Below are 19,541 nucleotides of genomic sequence, written 5' to 3' on the forward strand. Positions count from 1 at the left end.
TTAACTAAAAGCATTTATAACTAGCACTGAAATGTAAGTAAAGTTGGTGCTAGGCCTGGGACATTCCAAAGATGTTGGGGTATTGTGGAAAATGACTATTCTCTGCTCACCACTCTCTGTACTTCTGGGCAGGTTCGTATGGGAAGAGGGTGATCCTTTAGGTATTGGGGTCCTGACCCATATAAGGCTTTAAATGTCAAAACCAGAAATAAGTCTGGAAACTAATGGGAGGCCAATACAGTCAAGCCAGAACTGGTTTTGTATGTTCACATCTTGACTGTTGCATTCTGTACAGACTGGAGCTTATGAACCATTTTCAAAGGCAGTCCCACAATTTACATAATCCAGGCTAGAGGTTATCAGAGCTGTTTATGGCCTACTGCAAGATCTTAAATGACCAACAACATAACCTACCACTGATCAGCCAAGCAGCAGGAAGAAGCAGTGGGAGTCCAGACCCTTTTTAACAAATCTCAGCTGTTACCAGGTCTGTTACAGGGGGAATTCCGGGGAGAGGAAAAACGTACACCCTTTCTCTCCTTGATACACGCACACTGGTGCTGGACCATGGAGTCCGTCATCATGGGTATGTAAGCAGGGGATGGAAGTTTGTCCAGCTAAAGAAGAGTTATCCAATAGGGAAATGAGTGTGTGAAGTATCTCTGATCCTATACAAAATCCAGCCACTGAATGCACATTTCCCAAGGCTTGTTGGTGATTGTGCATAATGGCTAGAGAATATACAAATTCAGCTGAGATATGCACATTCACTTACATCTGGGATTAGGGAAAATTGCTTTCCAAATCAGAGGGTTATCCTAGCATCTCTTTCTATTGGAGAAATTAAATACTGTCAGCACAATGAGCATGATAAATTCTAAAGTCACTGCTTTATGATAAACTCTACTGTCACATTGTTACTGATAATGTAGCCACTGTCACAGATATCTTATCTCAAACAGTGATTTCTTTATCTCATTCCAGCCTTCTTCCCATTAAGTGATGATCTGAGTTAAGAAATGCATCACAATTATATGTGATTAAACTTCATAGTAGCCATAGTTTATCAAGCAGTAAAAATTATGCAACTGTAAATATGAAATTGCTCTCATTATAGGAATATGAACACACACATAGATACTGTATATTAATGTTGTAATCCAGAGTTTCCAAACTTTTCATGTTGGTGACACACTCTTTTTTGTGACACAGTAATTAAGTTTTACTAGCACACCGGAGGTTAAACTAACCTCTTTCCAGCCCCAGAAGAAGTGCAGGTAGCGTTCACGCGACACACCTACACACTGCAGCAGACACACTAACGTTTTGCGACCCACAGTTTGGAAAGCTATGTTGTAATCAATGAAGTGAGTCAGGCTATGCTGCACTTTGTTATTGGAGGTATATTAAGAAAATTCTCACTTACTGCATTACCTTTGAATCTGCTCTTCCTGCCTGACCCAATATAGGATCATTATGATAATAATAAATTAATTTCCCTTCTTTGGGGTAACCTTAGTGTCCAAAACTAAAATTATTTTATTTTATTAAGAACAAGTTATTTAATTGTTGCTGTTCATTGTTGTATTCTAGACTGGAGTCCATCTGATAAGGACTAGCCAAGCACATCAAGAGTCAAGAATGGGATGTATGTATGACAAGGACCAACTCACTTTGAGGTTGGTTAGAAGGGTGGGATGATAGTTTAAAATATCACTCCAGCAATAGTAAGGAACTAATTTTTTAAAAGTAAGGAACTTTTTAAAAGTAAGGAATTTTTTTACAGTAAGGAAATAGTAAGGAACTAATTTTTTAAAAGAAAGAAAGATTTATGTAAACTGTTTTAAGACAACCACTTCATGTTAAAACATTTAATAATACAGTTGTACTTTGGATCTCGAATGCCTTGCGACTCAAATGTTTTGGCTCACGAACACCGCAAACTCGGAAGTGAGTGTTCCGGTTTGCAAACGTTCTTTGGAACCCGAATGTCCAACATGGCTTCCGCAGCTTCCGATTGAGTGCAGGAAGCTCCCTGCAGCCAATCGGAAGCTGCGCCTTGGTTGTCAAATGTTTTCGGAACTTGAACGGACTTCCAGAACGGATTCCATTCGACAACCAAGGTACATTGGTGCCCAGTTTAAAAATGATGGTTGAAAGCAATTTAAGTTGACTAATCAGGAATCAGAATTGATGGCCCCTAATCCATTCTGAACACTTTATCTGTTGTAAAAAATTTACTTTTCATATAAAAGGTGCATGTTAAAGTTAGCAGATGCTAATCTAAATGTTATGACAAGTGAGGAAATATTTCAGCTCTGCAGTCAGTCCTTTAAAGGGCAAAGCTTATTCTAGTTTGCCAAAGAGATTTGTCTTGTGATGTAAATATTTCCATGTTGTGAGTGATAAACAGTACCAGGTGTCATCTCTGACATGTTCTCCATCACTTTGCTCTCATAGGTGCATTCTAAACTGTGTTTTTTCATGTGAATTGTTGTACATTAAAAAAAATTGCTCATTAAATCTTAAATGATAAAACCGTTAATTTCCTAAAGATCAGATTTTGAAAAGGCAGGCACATCTTAACAGTGCCTGATTCTGTAAGTTTGTATGCCATCAAATGGTGGCATACAAATGATGGCTTTTCAGAGAGTATTCCGAACACAATGTGAGATGTTTTAAACAGTTTTATAATTTTGTGTGTGTGTGTGTGTGTGTGTGTGATTTATTTAGCAAAAGAAGTGTATGTGAGGCTTTTCTAACTTTCCAAAGTGACATAAAAGGCCATTTGTTTCTCTCTGCCCTCTCTGTTGAAAGACCATCATCAGATATTGTTTACCTAAAAAGGGATAGCCAACATGTTGCTTTGCAGATGTTTGGGGCTACAACTACCATAAGTCCCAGCCAGCATCAGCAGTGGACATGGCTAATGAGAGATCTTTTCCATAACATCTGGATAGCACCCCATTGCTTGCTTGCTTACTATAATGACTCTCATAGCAGAATTCTAAGAACATGAACAACATTTAAAGATTATGCATTTTTTATTATATTTTGCACATCATTTGGAAAGCAATTAATAAATGACTATATACACAGAAAATATTCTATGCACATCTCTTCACAGGTTACCTGTGAAAAGCCCAGTTAGAGGGTTAGCTGTGGAATCTTGTATTACTAATCTAGGAAAGAAAGAGGAAATGTATGGCCTTTATATGTTTTCAGATAACACTTAAGGGCTGCTTCAAATATCATAGAATGCCCTTATTTTTATTCATTTGATATGTTGTGAGCCAGTTTGTGTACACTTTTCTGGGGAAATGGCATACAAATAAGCAGACAATGATGATGACAATGAAACATGATAGTCTACAGAACCTGGATGCAATTTTTTTTAGTCTTCATGTTTTATGCATAGGAATTTTGCCATATTTGAAGTAATCATAAGATTTTCACCTTAGTAAGATCTAAGTGACAAGGAAAACCTTTATAAGTTTTTTTTCTGAAAGTACCAGAACAAGAGAAAAAGATGAGGAAGACAGTAGCTGGAATACATTATTCATTCTTATTAGCAGATATGCTGCTAGAACTATCAGGAAATACAGTGTAAATACGGATGTGTGGCAGTCAGCAATGGGGGTTGTAGCATTGGAAAATCCAAAATTGTTGGCTTTATGCTTCATTAGGTAGGTAATGTATTTCACACATTTCTAGCTTTAAACTGCAAAGCTGACCATAATATTTTTGCATCAGTAAGTACAAAAGTGTTTTAAGTGCCTCAGTAGAGTTGCTTTATTTTAATAATGCTAATAATGTTCTGTTTATGTTCAGAGAAAATGGAACGCCATTTTATTATTTCCATGTCCCATTTCTAAATGCACTACTGGAGAAGGATTCCTTTTAAATATGTTTTGTTGGAATGATTATTAAAAGTTCCTTCATCCATGAACAGCAGCTAAATTCCTAATTAGAAACTCTGTTCCCTCAGACAGCTTGTTTAAGAATTCAGTCAAAGTTCAAGCATAAGTATGAGCGGAACACTGGACTAAGAATAAATAATTACATACATCATCACCTTTAGTTAATAACCGCAGTATGAAGAATGGGCAAAAATTAATGAGTTGTTTCCTTAACATTCTTCAAAATATTTTGAGAAGGGGGAGATTAGATCTTTCAATACTTTGCTGATCTTTGCTATTTAATTCAGCTACAGTTCTTTACCCGATGTGCTAGATTATTCTAAAACCTAAATACGTTGGTAAGACTCCCTACAGCTACTTTAGAATACTCACGGGTTTCTGAAGGACCCCTTGGGGGATTTCATTTTTTCAACTATAATGTGCCTGTGCTATATAAAGAGCAAAAATGTAAGGCATCACCGATGAGTAGAGAAAACCTACCAGGTGGCCCAGTGTGAGAAAAAGCAAAAAAAAAGTATTATTATTTAGTGACAGAATTTAATAAATCAAAAGCTTTGAGAAAGGTTTTTAAAAAGCATAGTTGGCACATCATTCTTCTTAACAAACTGTTTCTTAACACCAAATGAGGGCCTGCGCTCTCACTGGAGCAGAAAAATCCCACAAATTGTAAACCAGCTTAGACCCACAAGGACTGAACTTTATTTTGTGCTTAAACAATACTTATAATTGAGCTTAATTGGATATAAAGAAATCACAATTTCTTTTTGAAACAAGTGTCTTAAGCCTTATGCAGCATCCAGCGCTCAAGGATGACATTTATTCATTTATTTTATTAGATTTATATTTCACTTGATTATGGTTTTTTTTTTATTAAAAATCAGAACTAGTTACAGTCTCCTTTAAAACAAAACATAAAAAATGGCTTTTTTATGAATGGCATTAAAAAAGCCCATAAGATTTTGAGGGTGCTAAGAATGAGAAAATGTTTTCACTTTAGAATGGGGAACATACTTCATATACTTGCAAAGGAGTTGAAAATTGAAAAGTTGGGGTAAATGGAAGAAATATTGAGGGCAAAAATCACATTAAAAGGATTAATGCTGATAAATTTGAAACAGAGTTAATGTACTTCTGGCCCAAATGATGGCAGAATGATATGCAGGTTATGCACCACAAACTGTTTTTAACATTTTTCTTTTATAATCTGAAATGTTATAGCTCTTGATAAATGTGCATATATTTAAATAATGCCAACTGTAATAATATTTATATAGTGCACTTCCAGCTTGGTATTAAAACCAAATTTAAAATCCCATATTAAACCATTTTTAAACTAGCAACATAGAAAGGAAAGCAACAGTTTAATATCCTTACAACTATAAGTAATAAATTACATTTTGTATTACAGAATGGAACTTGAAAAGAATAAAACGCCTCCTTTTCTGCTCGTTTTATACGGTAGTGTTCTCCCTCCCTCCATTTTGATTCTTTGTGTCTAAAAAAGTCAGTGTTACAAGGCTGTAACAAGGAGAGCTTGCTGGGATGGATAAATAAATAAACAACCACCCCCCCACCATCACAAAAAAACTAGTAAAACTTGCAGAAGGTTTGTGCAAAGGATAACTTGTTATCTTTTACCCTAAACTATGCTAAGAGCTTGGGCTGACAGTTTTCCAAGAGTCAATTGGCTGGAGTGTTTTTCAAACAGAGGCTGGTAGTTAGTGCTTATTACCAACTTTGATTGGTGAGACAGCCACTGTTGTTCCTGGATTGGGATAGTTTGAATATTTCATTGGTAACCTCACCAATACACTCTCCTTGGGGCTACCCTGGGGGTTGGTCCAGAAGCTTCAAGTTTGCAGAAAGCAGGTTGCAGAAACTAGGTAGCTTGTGGGGACAAATTACAGCCAGCATTTAATACCCTGCTTGCAGGATTTGTACTGACTGCCAATATGCTACTGGGTTCAATGTGTTGGTACATATAAGGCCCTCTATAGCTCAGGACCAGGTTACTTGAGAAGACTGCCTCATACCTTTTATGTTCAGCAGATTTCTGCTTTTTCTAGAAAACAGCAAAGACATTATGTTTGTTTGTTTGTTTGTTTGTTTGTTTGTTTGTTTTGCCTTTTTTATTGTACATTGCCTTGAGGTGATTGATCACATCACAGCTAATAAATTAACAAGAAAAATAGTAATCACAACAATTTGGTATTTTGCTTGGGTTCTTTCCTTGTGGAACTCAGGTGAATATTGGAGAAGGAAGCTAGCCCCAAAATTGTGGCTAGATCAGAGTGGCATAATTGATAGTATTAATTAAGGTGTTAGAATATTTTTTAAGTAATAATATCTGCCTTGACACAAGCACCACTAGCTATAGCTCCACTCAAATAATATTCATTTACCCTTTAGATCTAACCTATTAAATGTGTTTATTGATTTTACACATAAATCCATTTTGCTCGAGAAAGAATAGTGCAGATAGTTGGCACCAGTCTTTTCATTTTACCTGCAAAGAGAATTGTATTTAGCTTATCCATAAATGAACTATGGCAAAACAGAAACGTGATAAAAATAGGTCTCAAGTTAGTGCCTTTACTTGCTGATCTTGTCCTTTTCTGACTGCAGAATCAATGGTAAACATGTTGTAACACAGTTATCCAATGTTTGGCTTTTAAATGTAATTTGCTCCAGTGTCAGTACTTCCTGACTAAACTGATGAGGCACCTCAGGAGGATGCAAAATAAATTGAATAGCAACTTTGAAATTGGCAAACCTCCTCGACTAAAGTGAATCTTAATGTGCTGGTAGCTGGAGCAGTTCCAGTCTTTGGACCTGTGGCATTACAGCAAATTTGGCCTTAAAATCTTCAACTTTATAAAAGTATATAGATGTAATGCTATTACTGAGCAGATCCTATCACTTAATTATTTTATTAACTTTCTTTAGCTTTCATACAAACAAGAATGGAATCAGCTTGGAGGAATGTAGGGAGGAAGAGGTGGGGAGCAGAAAAACACCTCTGGGTTGCATTAGAATGGAAGTCTACACCCAGTGACTTTAGCATCACATATGATTAATACATATGGGTCATTATAGGGTGCCCAGATGTTCTCACAAGCTCTTTTGTGTTGCTGCCAATGATAGGCAGCAGATCATATTGTTGCTTGTAAATGAAAATGATCGCAGCTGCTTTGTTTGTTTGTTTAATATTTTCATCCTGCCCTTCCTCCAAGGAGGTCATAGAGACTTGCAAGTATCATCCCCCTGACTCATTTTATCCTTACAACCTGTGAAGTTAGGCTGAGAAAGTGGCCCAAGGTAACACAGTGAGTTTCATGGCTAAATGCAGATTTCAACATGGATCTCCCTGTTCTTACTTCACCACCCTAACTGTAAACCACACTGGTTATAATGCCACAACTCAGTGGCTCAAATCATTACTCATCTCATCTATCCCATTGGACAGTATTACCTTCAGTTCTCATGAGGGATGCTTTATCTGGAAAAGACACTATTAATTTCCTGTTTCCTTTTCTAAAGCTAGAAAGAATATTTTCTGGAGCAATGGATTTGTACAGTTGGCACCTTTTTATTCTTGACTTTTTCAGAGTTCTGTATAACGTCCGTAGGAAAGAGCTCTTCATGCTCTCAAATAAGGGTCACTGGCTAGGGAAATAACTCATTTTTCCCTCCACTGAATACCGTATGTTCATTGTAATGTTTGAGGTTTTATGAGGCTAAGCCATAACCCTAGCTAGGGCTCTAAGTCGGGCTGCAAAAATTCTTCTCTACCATTTTCCTGCTATTGAGCTCACATCCATAGAAAATGTTTTAAAGCAATGTTCTTTTTTTACAGACTGCTTGCCCTCTAATAGTGGAGGTCAGGCAAGCAAGGGAAATGTTTCATAAACTGATAAATCCCTTCACACAAAACTCAGCTTTGTGAATAAGGCGTTAGGAATACTTAAACATCCATCTTCAAAGAAACACTTAAAATGACTGCTAATAAGCTATAAAAGATTTTGCAGACTTTATCCTGTACATATGCTGCCATTTTTTGCTTCATAAGCAATGACCTGAACACCTGCAATATAGGGAATGATATCCTGTGCAATTACCATGTCCCTATTGTTGATCAGGTGCTATCCTAAATTGCATCCATTCCCTGAATGTGTATTGACACATGTATGTTTGGAACAGATTCTGAACTTTTTCCAAAATATGCTTGCTTCATACATACTTCACAGAAACATTACAAAGCATTCACTTTCTTTGCTTACAAAATAGTTAAGGATGGAAGATGAATAGATAGAGAACCAATTTTGATCAGGTGTAAGGAATAACTTTATTTTCTAGTGCACTAACTAATGTTAAGTATATTGTTTCCACACTTAGTTGAAAAGGATTGTCTTTTCTATTTCAAAAGCTATTCTCAGTTTCCATATTAAAAGGAAGTATCAATTTTGTGTAAAAATAATGTGATGAATAGATGTTTTATGTGTGATACTTTTGGGTTACTTTGTAATAAATCAGTGATGCCTGAATTATATAAAAATCTCCTTTAACTCTTCTCTAATGAACCTTTCCTGACTGTCTGTATTGTATTTGTCATGCAAATTAGTGGAGAACTTGATCAGATTGGTCAGATAATTTTTTTCCAAATAATTATTTCATTGGTTTTCCCTTGTATGTCACCAGTTGAAAAGATACAGAACCAGTGGGATGAAGTCCAGGGGCACCTTCAGAACCGAAGACAGCAATTACATGAAATGTTGAAAGATTCAACACAGTGGTTGGAAGCCAAGCAAGAAGCTGAGCAGGTTCTGGAATGTGCAAAAGCCAGGCTTGAATCATGGAAGGAGATTTCTTACACTGTAGAAGGCCTAAAGAAGCAGAACGCAGAACTCAAGGTACTAAATGAAAAAAGGGGGGAATGAAGAACTATTCTTTCTTTTTTAATGCTCAGAAACTGCTTCTGAACTCCACATAAGCAATTTAAGTTTGTGTTAATAGTTAAATCATAGCCTTTTGTGCTTATTTTAATCTTTTATATGGAGAACTTGAATGATAAATACAACGATTAGTACTACAGATAATAGTAGATAGGGAAAAATGATTATATTAGTGGGAAATAATTATATTATCATAGATTTTAAAAATTCTAATAATTGACAAAAGATGCCCGTTTTTCTATAAAATTTTCTACTTCTTGGTTATCCTCTTTGGTAAGTAGGTTTTGTGATCAAAGCAATTTTCAAGACCTTCTGTATTCACTCCTTTAATGTTAGGATCCACTTTTCTTTCCAGAGTTGTGTTACATATTTTAGCACCTGTTAGTAGGCTAGTAGCAACATGCAAGTCTTTCTCTCTTAGCTCTGTTTTCAGTAAACAAAGAAATGCAGATTTGAGATTTCTTGATACGCAGTATCCCAAAATGCCTTGACTTATGTCAAAGATCCAGTTCCAAAAAGTCACTTTGTATGCATCTCCAAAGTAATAACCTTTGGTGGTTCCTTGTGCATCTACTCACACAGCTGCACCATGCAACAACACAATGTTGCTTTATTAAACAGGTTATAAACAGGACTAACTCTGAGCCCAAGTTACAGAGAACTGAACTAGTAAAGGGCTGAAACACACACAACGTAAATTCTACCTACTGAGTCATAGGAGCAGCAATGGTTGCAGTACCCTTTAACAATTTACACACCATAGATCACACCTAGAATATGTGGCTATTGTCGACTTTTGATTTCCTTCAAGTTCCAACAAAATTAATTCAGTCAGTATATCATGTTTGATTTGTGAGGGGTGAGGTACCATTGATATATGGATTTGAACAAATTTTCTTTCAGTTTTATTCTTATTAATGTTCTAAGAACACATTTGAACAACCAAGACCATTCTGCCTATATAGTAAGGTTGCAGTTTCCCAGATCCTTCGCTCATCTTCTTTTATATATGGGTTGTAACGGACTGTATGCAATGTCAGAGGGTAATAGATAATTTTTTCTAATTAGTTTTTTTAAGCTTGTACCAAGAAAAATATTTTCAAAGACTGAACATTGGCATCATTGTCCATGTTTAGTTGTTACACACTATGTGTGTAAGTTCAAAAAACCTGAACATTTGAGACCTTGCTTGACTAAATGCTTCTACTGCCTGCTAATATGAAATTACGGATCCATCTCTGAATCATTTACCAAGTTATAACATATTTTGCTGAGCCCAGATTTATGAATTTCAAGTGGTAAGCAATTGATTCTCTGTAGGTTCATTTGTTTATATGGAGGTCAGTGGTGAAATAGCTGCTGAAAGTTTCTGATGAAAATTATTCCAAATTTTTAGCTCAGGGTTGGTGGATGAAAAACATTTTAGGCCTAGGTCTTCTTTGTCTGTTGTGTGATTTATTATTATTATTCCACAACTTTTTCCCTGAAAGGGACTCTAGGCAGCTTACATTTGCAGTGTTTTGAGGTTTATCATTTCAAATAAATTAAAGTACTATTGTTAGTCATTCTCTTAATTGGGAATCATCTGTTTCTAGTTTGTTGAGTTCATTGAGTAGAAATAACATTTTGGGATGAATAATAAATGTTGCTAGTGCTATCTTGCCTAGCTAGGGTAAGGAAAGAAACTTGCATTCCTCCAGACTGTTTCTTTCCATTATATTTATTTTTTGTAGTTGTATTATTTTATTACTTTTAGTTCAGGATATAATCATATTCCAATATATTAGACTGGATTATTTCTCCATTGTAAATATGTTTCTTCCTTACCTGGTTCAGCCGGCCAGTCGAAGCTACACTGTGATACCATGATACATATTTTACTGGCCACTTTTTAGGGTGTCCTGTTGTGATTCTCTCATGTCACCAGGTTTTGTGACCCTACACCACTCCTCAAATGTGTCATTTGTTAAAAAAATTAAAATTTGCCACATGAACTTTGGCAGTGCCTTCAGAGGGTTGACCATAGGTCAATGCAGCCTTTGGCCTGAAAAAGGTTAGCCATCCCTACCTTACCGAGTGTAGTCTGGTTAAGATCAGTGATACAGGGTGTGTGTGTGTAGATATTGAGAGAGAGAGAGAGAGATTAAGAGAGAGAGAGAGAGACAGAGAGAGAGAGAGAGAGAGACACTCATCTTTTTGAAGAAAATATCATTTTTCATTTGATTTTATGAATGGATGATTAAGTTGGGCAGTGCTGAGGTGCATAACAGCCTTCCAGTTCCATCCATAAATTTGATGCAGTAGGGTTTTGTTGTTGTTGTTGAAGCAGTTTGAGTAGTTTCATTTTACACGGTATTCTTCAGTCAGATCTCCTATCACATAAAGACACATAAACTTCCTCATGATTCTGTTTTTTGAGCATCTTTCACTTTGTCCTGCATGTGTTGGGTGAACTACCACCTTCCCTTACTTCTTTGATATCACTTTACATTCTGTGATGCACTATGATGTTCAATTCCTCTGCCACCTTTGATTGCCTCTATCTTATCCAGGCAGTAGAACTGATTAGTACTATAGGCTGTATCAGTGAAGGCAAATGAAATACTAAAGTGATCTTGACAGGAGCAAAGACTGGTTCTTCAGTTGGAGGAGAGCATAAAAGAGGCAAGTTTCAAAATGGTGCTTAAAAATCCAGGGAATTTTAGTAAAATAGTAAATTGTCCAGTGTGTTTCAGTGGAAACCTTCCTTTATGCACTGAAATAGCAAAGTAACAATATCAAATATTCACATTATCACTGGTGTATCACTGGTGCTTTTGAACTGCCAACCTAGCAGTTCAAAAGCACATCAAAGTGCAAGTAGATAAATAGGTACCGCTCCGGTGGAAGGGTAAACGGTGTTTCCGTGCGCTGCTCTGGTTTTGTCATGCTGACCACATGACCCGGAAAAACTGTCTGTGGACAAACGGCGGCTCCCTCGGCCAGTAAAGCGAGATGAGCGCCGCAACCCCAGAGTCGTTCACGACTGGACTTAACTGTCAGGGGTCTTCTACCTTTACCTTTATATATATATATATAGGATACATAATTATTATGTATAGTCAGGTAGATCATTTTAAATAAGACCTTTCTCTGCAATACTAAGGCTGCAATTCTATACACATTTTCTTAAAAATCATAGATCAGATCAGAAGAATCTTTATTTGCATCAGCCACTAGCCATAGAAATAAAATAAGATAAAATGTACTGAAGATAGAGGTGAAAGCTTAATTATACAAAATACATTTTGGAGGTTTATATCAATAATAAAATAATAGATCTTATTCTAATTACCCCTGCTAAAAAATTTGCTGTTTTTGCTGTCACCTGATTATCTTGATCTGCTAGAAGAATGGACACAGTAGCAACGGTTGAGCAACCTGGCATGGACAGCAGTAGAGGGGTAATAACCTCACTCCTCATATCTTTATACAGAGTGTAGGCCAGAATCACATGAGCCACTAACTCAATCCTTCCATCACCACATGGATATAACTGTATTTCCAGTGGGATTTTTTGAAATCGATCTAGAAATTATAGAATTATAGAATTGTAGAGTTGGAAGGGACCCCAAAGGTGCAAGCCCCTGCAATGCAGGAATCTCAACTAAAGCATCCATGGCAGGTCGCCATTCAACTTCTGCCTAAAAACTTCAATGAAGGAGAGTCCACCACCTCCCAAGGGAATCTGTTGCACTGTTGAACAGCTCTTATTGTCAGAAAGTTCATCCTGATGTTTAGTCGGATTCTCCTTTCTTTTAACTTGAAGTTATTGGTTTGAGTCCTTCCCTCCAGAGAAGGAAAAAACAAGCTTGCTCCATCTACCATGTGACAGCCCTTTAGATATGTGAAGATGGCTATCATATCTCCTTTCAGACTCCTTTTTTCCAGGCTAAACACACCCAGCTCCCTCAACCATTCCTCATAAGGCTTGGTTTCCAGACCCTTGATCATCTTCAAGGGTTCGCCTCTCTCCATATGAGGCCCTTCTTCATGTGCCTTTCTGCAGTGGCTCCCTATTTGTGGAATGCTCTCCCCAGGGAGGTTTGGCTGGCCTTTCATTACCTGTATGCACCAGGCGAAAACGTTCCTCTTTAACCAGGCTTTTGGATGATTGACATCTGATGCCCTTTTAAGATGTGTTGTAGAAGGGAGAAATATTGGGTTGTCTTTGTCTTTATTATGTATTTTATATTTTTTATATTGTGGTTTTATGTTGTGAACTGCCCTGAGAACTGCGGGTATAGGGCGGCATGTGAATTTTAATAATAATAATAATAATAATAATAATAATAATAATAATAATAATATAATAATAATAATAATAATAATAATAATAATAATAAATTGGCCGTTCTCCTCTGCACACTTTCCAGCTTGCCAGTATCCACCTTAAATAAGTCATAGGGTGACTCATTGGATGATACTCAATATCTTCAGAGATTGTGGTTTTATGACTTTAATCCACTGGTATGACATTGGTATGTCAGCTGGGGATTTAAATGCAATATATAGCAGATTTGACTTTCATGTTGCAAGATAGCATCTCAGGAGAAGAATAAGAAACCAGTTGTGTGTGGGTTTTTTAAAAAAATATAGTCCACAGTTGTATGCATTAGTTTCATTCAGCTTGTGGTTTCTGTATGCCTTTTAATTTTAAATGTATAACCCTCCTAAGTGTTAGGAGCTGGTTATTTCTTCTAAGAGGCCAACCTAGAGATGGTTGTGGAGGAAAAGAAACTGGTCACCTTGTATAAGCCTACAAATCCTTTGTAGTACATAGGTTTCAAATAGGGAAAGAAAAAACTCCAACATCTCACCTGATTCAATGAATATTGAATTTTGGTCTCTACTGCCAGCCTGCTGCCTCAAGACTGTGTCATTTCTTGGTACTAACAGCTCTCGTCAATGTTGAACAGTTGTTTGTTTTTCTTGTTCTCATTCCCCTAAATTCAAAGAAATTATTCTCTAGCTTAGCAACATTTTTATTTTCATCCTTCAAAAGAAAAATCTCCCTTTGTCTGCCTTGTGATTCTTATTGTGTCAAACCCTGCATAAAAGCCTCTCAGATGTGATGGTATTAGCAGTTTTGTGCTTGACTGAGCTAGACATATGTGAAATCAAGAGAACTCAAATCTTACTGAACTCAGTTGATTTAGTTTTCTATTATAAGCTGGTATTTGAATGTATGGATCTAATAATAAATCAGGATTTCAAGACAAGTGCTTTCATGTTTTCTGTGTTATGATAAGCAGTTGTTGGCATTCTGTCCCTAATATATTATACAATGCAGAGGGAATTATTTTCAGTGTGTTTGTCACTTTTAATAGAGTTATTATTCCTTACTAGCTCTCTTTTGTGCATATGACGGCATGTAGAAAGAGGCTGCTGAGAGGGATTTTTTAAAGACAATGTTGAAACTAATTTGCCTCCTCTGATATGACTTAATTTGTAAAAGGGATTATGAGGTCCAGCGTTGACATCTGTTTTCAACGCTAGGTCTTAACCCAATAAAATGTCAAGTAAGAACAGAAAAGTGGCCTTGAGCAGGTGTAAAGTTCCTTTCCTTGACCCACTGAATAAACTAACAGAGAATCCAACATATCAAGGATTGGGCGGTGAGGCTTCCTGACAATTTTAACCCTTATAATTTCTTTTTCTAGATATTAACTAAACTGAGAGCTACTGATTTTTGCATCAGTAATATGATAATATTCATTTATGTTTGAAATTATACATTCTAATTTGTAATAAGTATCTGATACTTTACATCTAATCTGGTATTTGGTATTACATCTAATCTGTAATTTGGTATTACAGTTGAAAGTTGAAAGTTGATGACGTTAATATTAAACATGTATTTTGCCAAAATTCAAGTATTCAAAGTGCCTTATGTGTTTTGTTGTTGTAATCTTCACAACAACCCTGCAGTGTAGGCCAGTATTGCTGTACCATTGCTATACATAGGTTGAAAAAAATAATAGTCATTAGTTCCTTTCTGATATTTGATGCATACCCTCCAACATTTCTCCGATGAAAATAGGGACATCCCATTCCATAATGATAATTTTACTATTTATACCCCACACATCTTTCTGGGTTGTCCCAGCCACTCTGGGCAGCGTCAAACATATATAAAAACATAATAAAACATTAAACATTAAAAAAACTTCGCTATACAGGATTGCCTTCAGATGGCTCGGGGGTTGGATAACTCCATACCCTCCAACACTTTCCCAGTGAAAATAGGGACATCCTAAGGAAAAGCGGAACATTCTGGGATCAAATAAGAAACTGGGACAGCTTCTTTAAATCAGGGATGTCCCTGGAAAATAGGGACATTGGAGGTTCTGTTGATGTGAGTCCTCTTTCATACTACATCTCTTCTTACATTAAAAAAAAAAAAATATTTATATGGAAGTAGCAGCAAAATATATTTGTGATTGGAAGATACATATTTCAGCATAACACACATCAATGGCAAACAAGTTTTCATTTGCATGTCTCTGCCAACGATATGATCATTCACATATTACCGACATACTGTACACCTTTTCCTGACTACCTTCCCTACATTTGTCCTCCAACTGATAGGGAAATAAAGCCTGTGAAGCTTGTGGGAAAGGTAACTGAAGCAGCTTCTTTTATTACTGTTATTGCTATTGTTCTTCTCCTCACAAGAGCCCAGGGCAGTTAACGGCAAAATTACAACATTAGAAACAAAGTAACAATATGGTACAAAGTATAGCAGACAAATCAGCATTAAATTATACAAATTCAAATGATGTCCCTCTTATTATGCTCCAAAGGCCTGTCTGAACAAATATGTATTGAGTTGCTATCTGTATGCAATCAGTAAAACATCAATCTACGAAGGTTATTTGTTTGTTCAGCTTTCAAACCGCCCTTCATGCAATCAGGATTTTCAGGGCAGTTTACAAAATAGTAATTAAACAACCATCAATGAAAGCTATTTAAACAAGAAAAAAAAACACAAAACTACGGGGATTTTAAAAATCAATATGCAATATAAAAACAGCAGCCGTTAATAAGTGCATTAAGACCTTGAGCAATCAATTTACAAGTAATTACAAGCTATTAAAACAACAGCATTAAGTATCATTAAAATAGCAGCAGATATAACCATTATTAAAACGTAGTGCCATAAAATTACCCAAAAGTAGGCTAAAATAGGAAGGTTTGGAACTTTTATAAAAACCACCACAGAGAAGGACCTGTTCTTGATACTCAGCTAAAGACTTGCTGGTAGGTCAGAGAAACAAGGCATCCAATACAGGGCTTAGCAACAAGTAGAGATTCTTTTCTATTTATTAAATGAAGAAATATTTTGACAGAACTTTGGCTTTGAGACATCCTGTATTGCTCTTGAATATGATTTTGGTATTGCATACATTATGTAAAAACTGTATTTAAAGAAATGGACACTTGGTGGAATATACCGTAAATGTCTTATTTTTATATTTGGCCTTTGGAAAGTTCTATATAATTGCATTCACAGTTCTGTGAGCTGGGAATCTCAGTTAAAGCATACCTCTGCCTGCACTCACTGCCAAACAATGACTTTTCTTCTTAGTTGATCTCTTTCATTTCTACTGTTCTTCTCCTCCCTGTACTATACCAGTATCTTCTAGCCACAGTTGTTTACCACTGACCCTGTCACTACTTGACAGCACCACCTCTGCTACCAAAGTAAGAAAATGACCACCAGGCAGGCATTTCCCTGCATGTATGACCAAATCAGAAAGTTTGGGCCTTTGAACAGATTTCTGAAGGGCTGCTCTAGCCAACATTTTCTGTGCCCAGCCTGTGCATATACAGGAATGGCAGCCTACCAGTCAGCCATGTTTTTCCCTCTGCAGTCTTAAGAGATGGTAGGACAGTTGTGGTGGGAGGAAGATGTGAGGGACTTTTGGGGCTACAAACATTTTATAATTAAAGAAAATTTCAGTATATATGATCAGAATGATGTACACATTTCCCTAATTCCTTAAACTATTTAACAGTCAGCAAAGTTATGAAACGAGAGAGATAAACTAAAATATTTCACAATGAAATTAAAGTAATGGAACACTTTTTGAAAGAAAAAAGGGAGCGAGAGAGGGAGAATGAAACCATGATTAAATAAGAGATAAATGGGGCCTGAAAGTAAAAAGAGAATGAGGAAAAAGAAGAGAAGAGGTATGTCATTAGTTTAATTATAAAAATTCATTATATGAAGTCATGTAAGACAGAAAATAATGGGACTCTAATAGGCTGACTGATAAAACACTCATTGCATCACTTTGGTCTCCATCTCTGTGAAAAGAAATGGAAGTGATGACTGAGGACTGCACCTCTTCAAAGTTACTGAAAAGATTAATTGTTTTCTGAGAGAGAACAAGAGAGAGACCTACATTGTGTGTGTGGTTTTTTTTTTAATTCTAACTGATACTGGTGTTTAGTAATGTCAGGATTTTAATAGATATAAGTATTGAAGTTAATGGTGAGAAGCAACACTTTTTAAATAGTCCTGTAATGCGTTTGTCAGGCGGCCTATTAAATAGTATTCTTCAGACAGGATTACAAGGTCATTAAAATTCAAGCAGCACTGGGAAAAGTACACATTTCCTGAGTGAAACTTTATAGGCCATTACTTCATTGTGTTTTACCAATAAAACAAATAGCATGTGTTGATCCTGTTACATTAGCTCACTTCTTTTAAACAAAAATGTTGGTTTAAAAATAAAACATGTAGAAAGCCGTATGAGTGAATGACAAGTACTGTGTCATTCTGTTAGGAGGACTGTGGACCCTTTACATTTCTTTCAGTATCCATTTTTGGATCCTGGCAGTGATGAAAATTCCAAGGACTGGCATGGCCATAAGTCAGACTCCATTCATTCATTCATTCATTCATTCATTCTGCCCTTTACCCTAAGGTGGCATGCACATTTCAACATCAGGCAGCCTAATAAAATATGAGCAATTGACACAAAATTAAATAACTAAGCATCTAAAACCAGTATGAACAATCACTGCCACAATGATATTTTTTTAAAAATCTGTGATTCATTATGAGCATAATGCATGTAAGAACCATGAACCTTGGTAAGTTGGATGTGGTCAAAAATGAGATGGCAAGAATAAATATTGACATCCTGGGCATCAGTGAACTAAAATGGATGGGAATGGGCAAATTCAGTTCAGATGACCATCATATCTACTACTGTGGGCAAGAATCCCGTAAAAGAAATGGAGTGGCCCTCATAGTCAACAAAAGAGTGGCAAAAGCTGTACTGGGATGCAGTCTCAAAAATGATAGAATGATCTCGATACGAATCCAACACAGACCTTTTAACATCACAGTAATCCAAGTTTATGCACCAACTACTGGTGCTGAAGAAACTGAATTTGACCAACTCTATGAAGACTTACAACACCTTATAGAAATGACACCAAAGAAGGATGTTCTTCTCATTATAGGGGATTGGAATGCTAAAGTAGGGAATCAAGAGATAAAAGGAACAACTGGCAAGTTTGGCCTTGGAGTTCAAAATGAAGCAGGGCAAAGGCTAATAGAGTTCTGCCAGGAGAACAAGCTGGTCATCACAAACACTCTTTTCCAACAACACAAGAGACGACTCTACACATGAACATCACCAGATGGGCAGCATCGAAATCAGATTGGTTATAGTCTCTGCAGCCAAGATGGAGAAGCTCTATACAGTCAGCAAAAACAAGACCTGGAGCTGACTGTGGCTTAGATCATCAGCTTCTTATAGCAAAATTCAAGCTTAAACTGAAGAAAGTAGGAAAAACCACTGGGCCAGTAAGAGAAAATCTAAATCAAATCCCTTATGAATACACAGTGGAAGTGAGGAACAGGTTTAAGGATTTAGATTTGGTGGACAGAGTGCCTGAAGAACTATGGATGGAGGCTCGTAACATTATACAGGAGGCAGCAACGAAAACCATCCCAATGAAAAGGAAATGCAAGAAAGCAAAGTGGCTGTCCAACGAGGCCTTGCAAATAGTGGGGGAGAGAAGGCAAGCAAAATGTGAGGGAGATAGTGAAATATACAGTAAATTAAATGCAGATTTCCAAAAAATAGCAAGGAGAGACAAAAAGGCCTACTTAAACAAGCAATGCAAAGAAATATTAAAAGATGATGCTCTTAAGGTGCTACACTCAATATGCCAGCAAATTTGGAAAACTCAGCAGTGGCCAGAGGATTGGAGAAGATCAGTCTACATCCCAATTCCAAAGAAGGGCAGTGCCAAAGAATGCTCCAACTACCGCACAATTGCACTCATTTCACATGCTAGCAAGGTTTCACAGAAGCAGCCTGCAAGAGCACTCAAGATTGCAGTGCTTCTTTCATACTATTTGGACAGTCACTGCCAGTGGCGTAGCGTGGGGGGTGCAGGGGGGGCCGGCCGCACCGGGCGCAACTTCTGGGGTTAGGGCAAATCCACGGGTTAGGGGGCGCAAATCCACGGGTTAGGGGGCGCAAATCACTTGCCTTGCCCCGGGTGCTGACAACCCACGCTACGCCACTGGTCACTGCTGCTCATGTATACAAAAAAACATTGTGTGAACCACCCATCAATTATGCATCTTTTCTATTCC

General features: G+C 36.8%; 1 protein-coding gene across 10 annotated transcripts in view; it reads left to right on the top strand.

The window, feature by feature from the left end:
• DMD (dystrophin) overlaps nucleotides 1-19,541 on the top strand; it is a 1,009,769-nt gene that overhangs the window by 743,277 nt on the left and 246,951 nt on the right. For all 10 annotated transcript variants that reach the window (XM_081858834.1, XM_081858841.1, XM_081858836.1 and 7 more), the window contains one exon: nucleotides 8,619-8,830. In XM_081858834.1, the coding sequence (XP_081714960.1) occupies nucleotides 8,619-8,830 (212 nt within the window). The remainder of the gene's footprint in view (nucleotides 1-8,618; nucleotides 8,831-19,541) is intronic.

Source organism: Podarcis erhardii, assembly GCF_964252035.2.
Source record: "Podarcis erhardii genome assembly, chromosome: 4".
NCBI classification, from domain to species: Eukaryota; Metazoa; Chordata; class Lepidosauria; order Squamata; family Lacertidae; genus Podarcis; species Podarcis erhardii.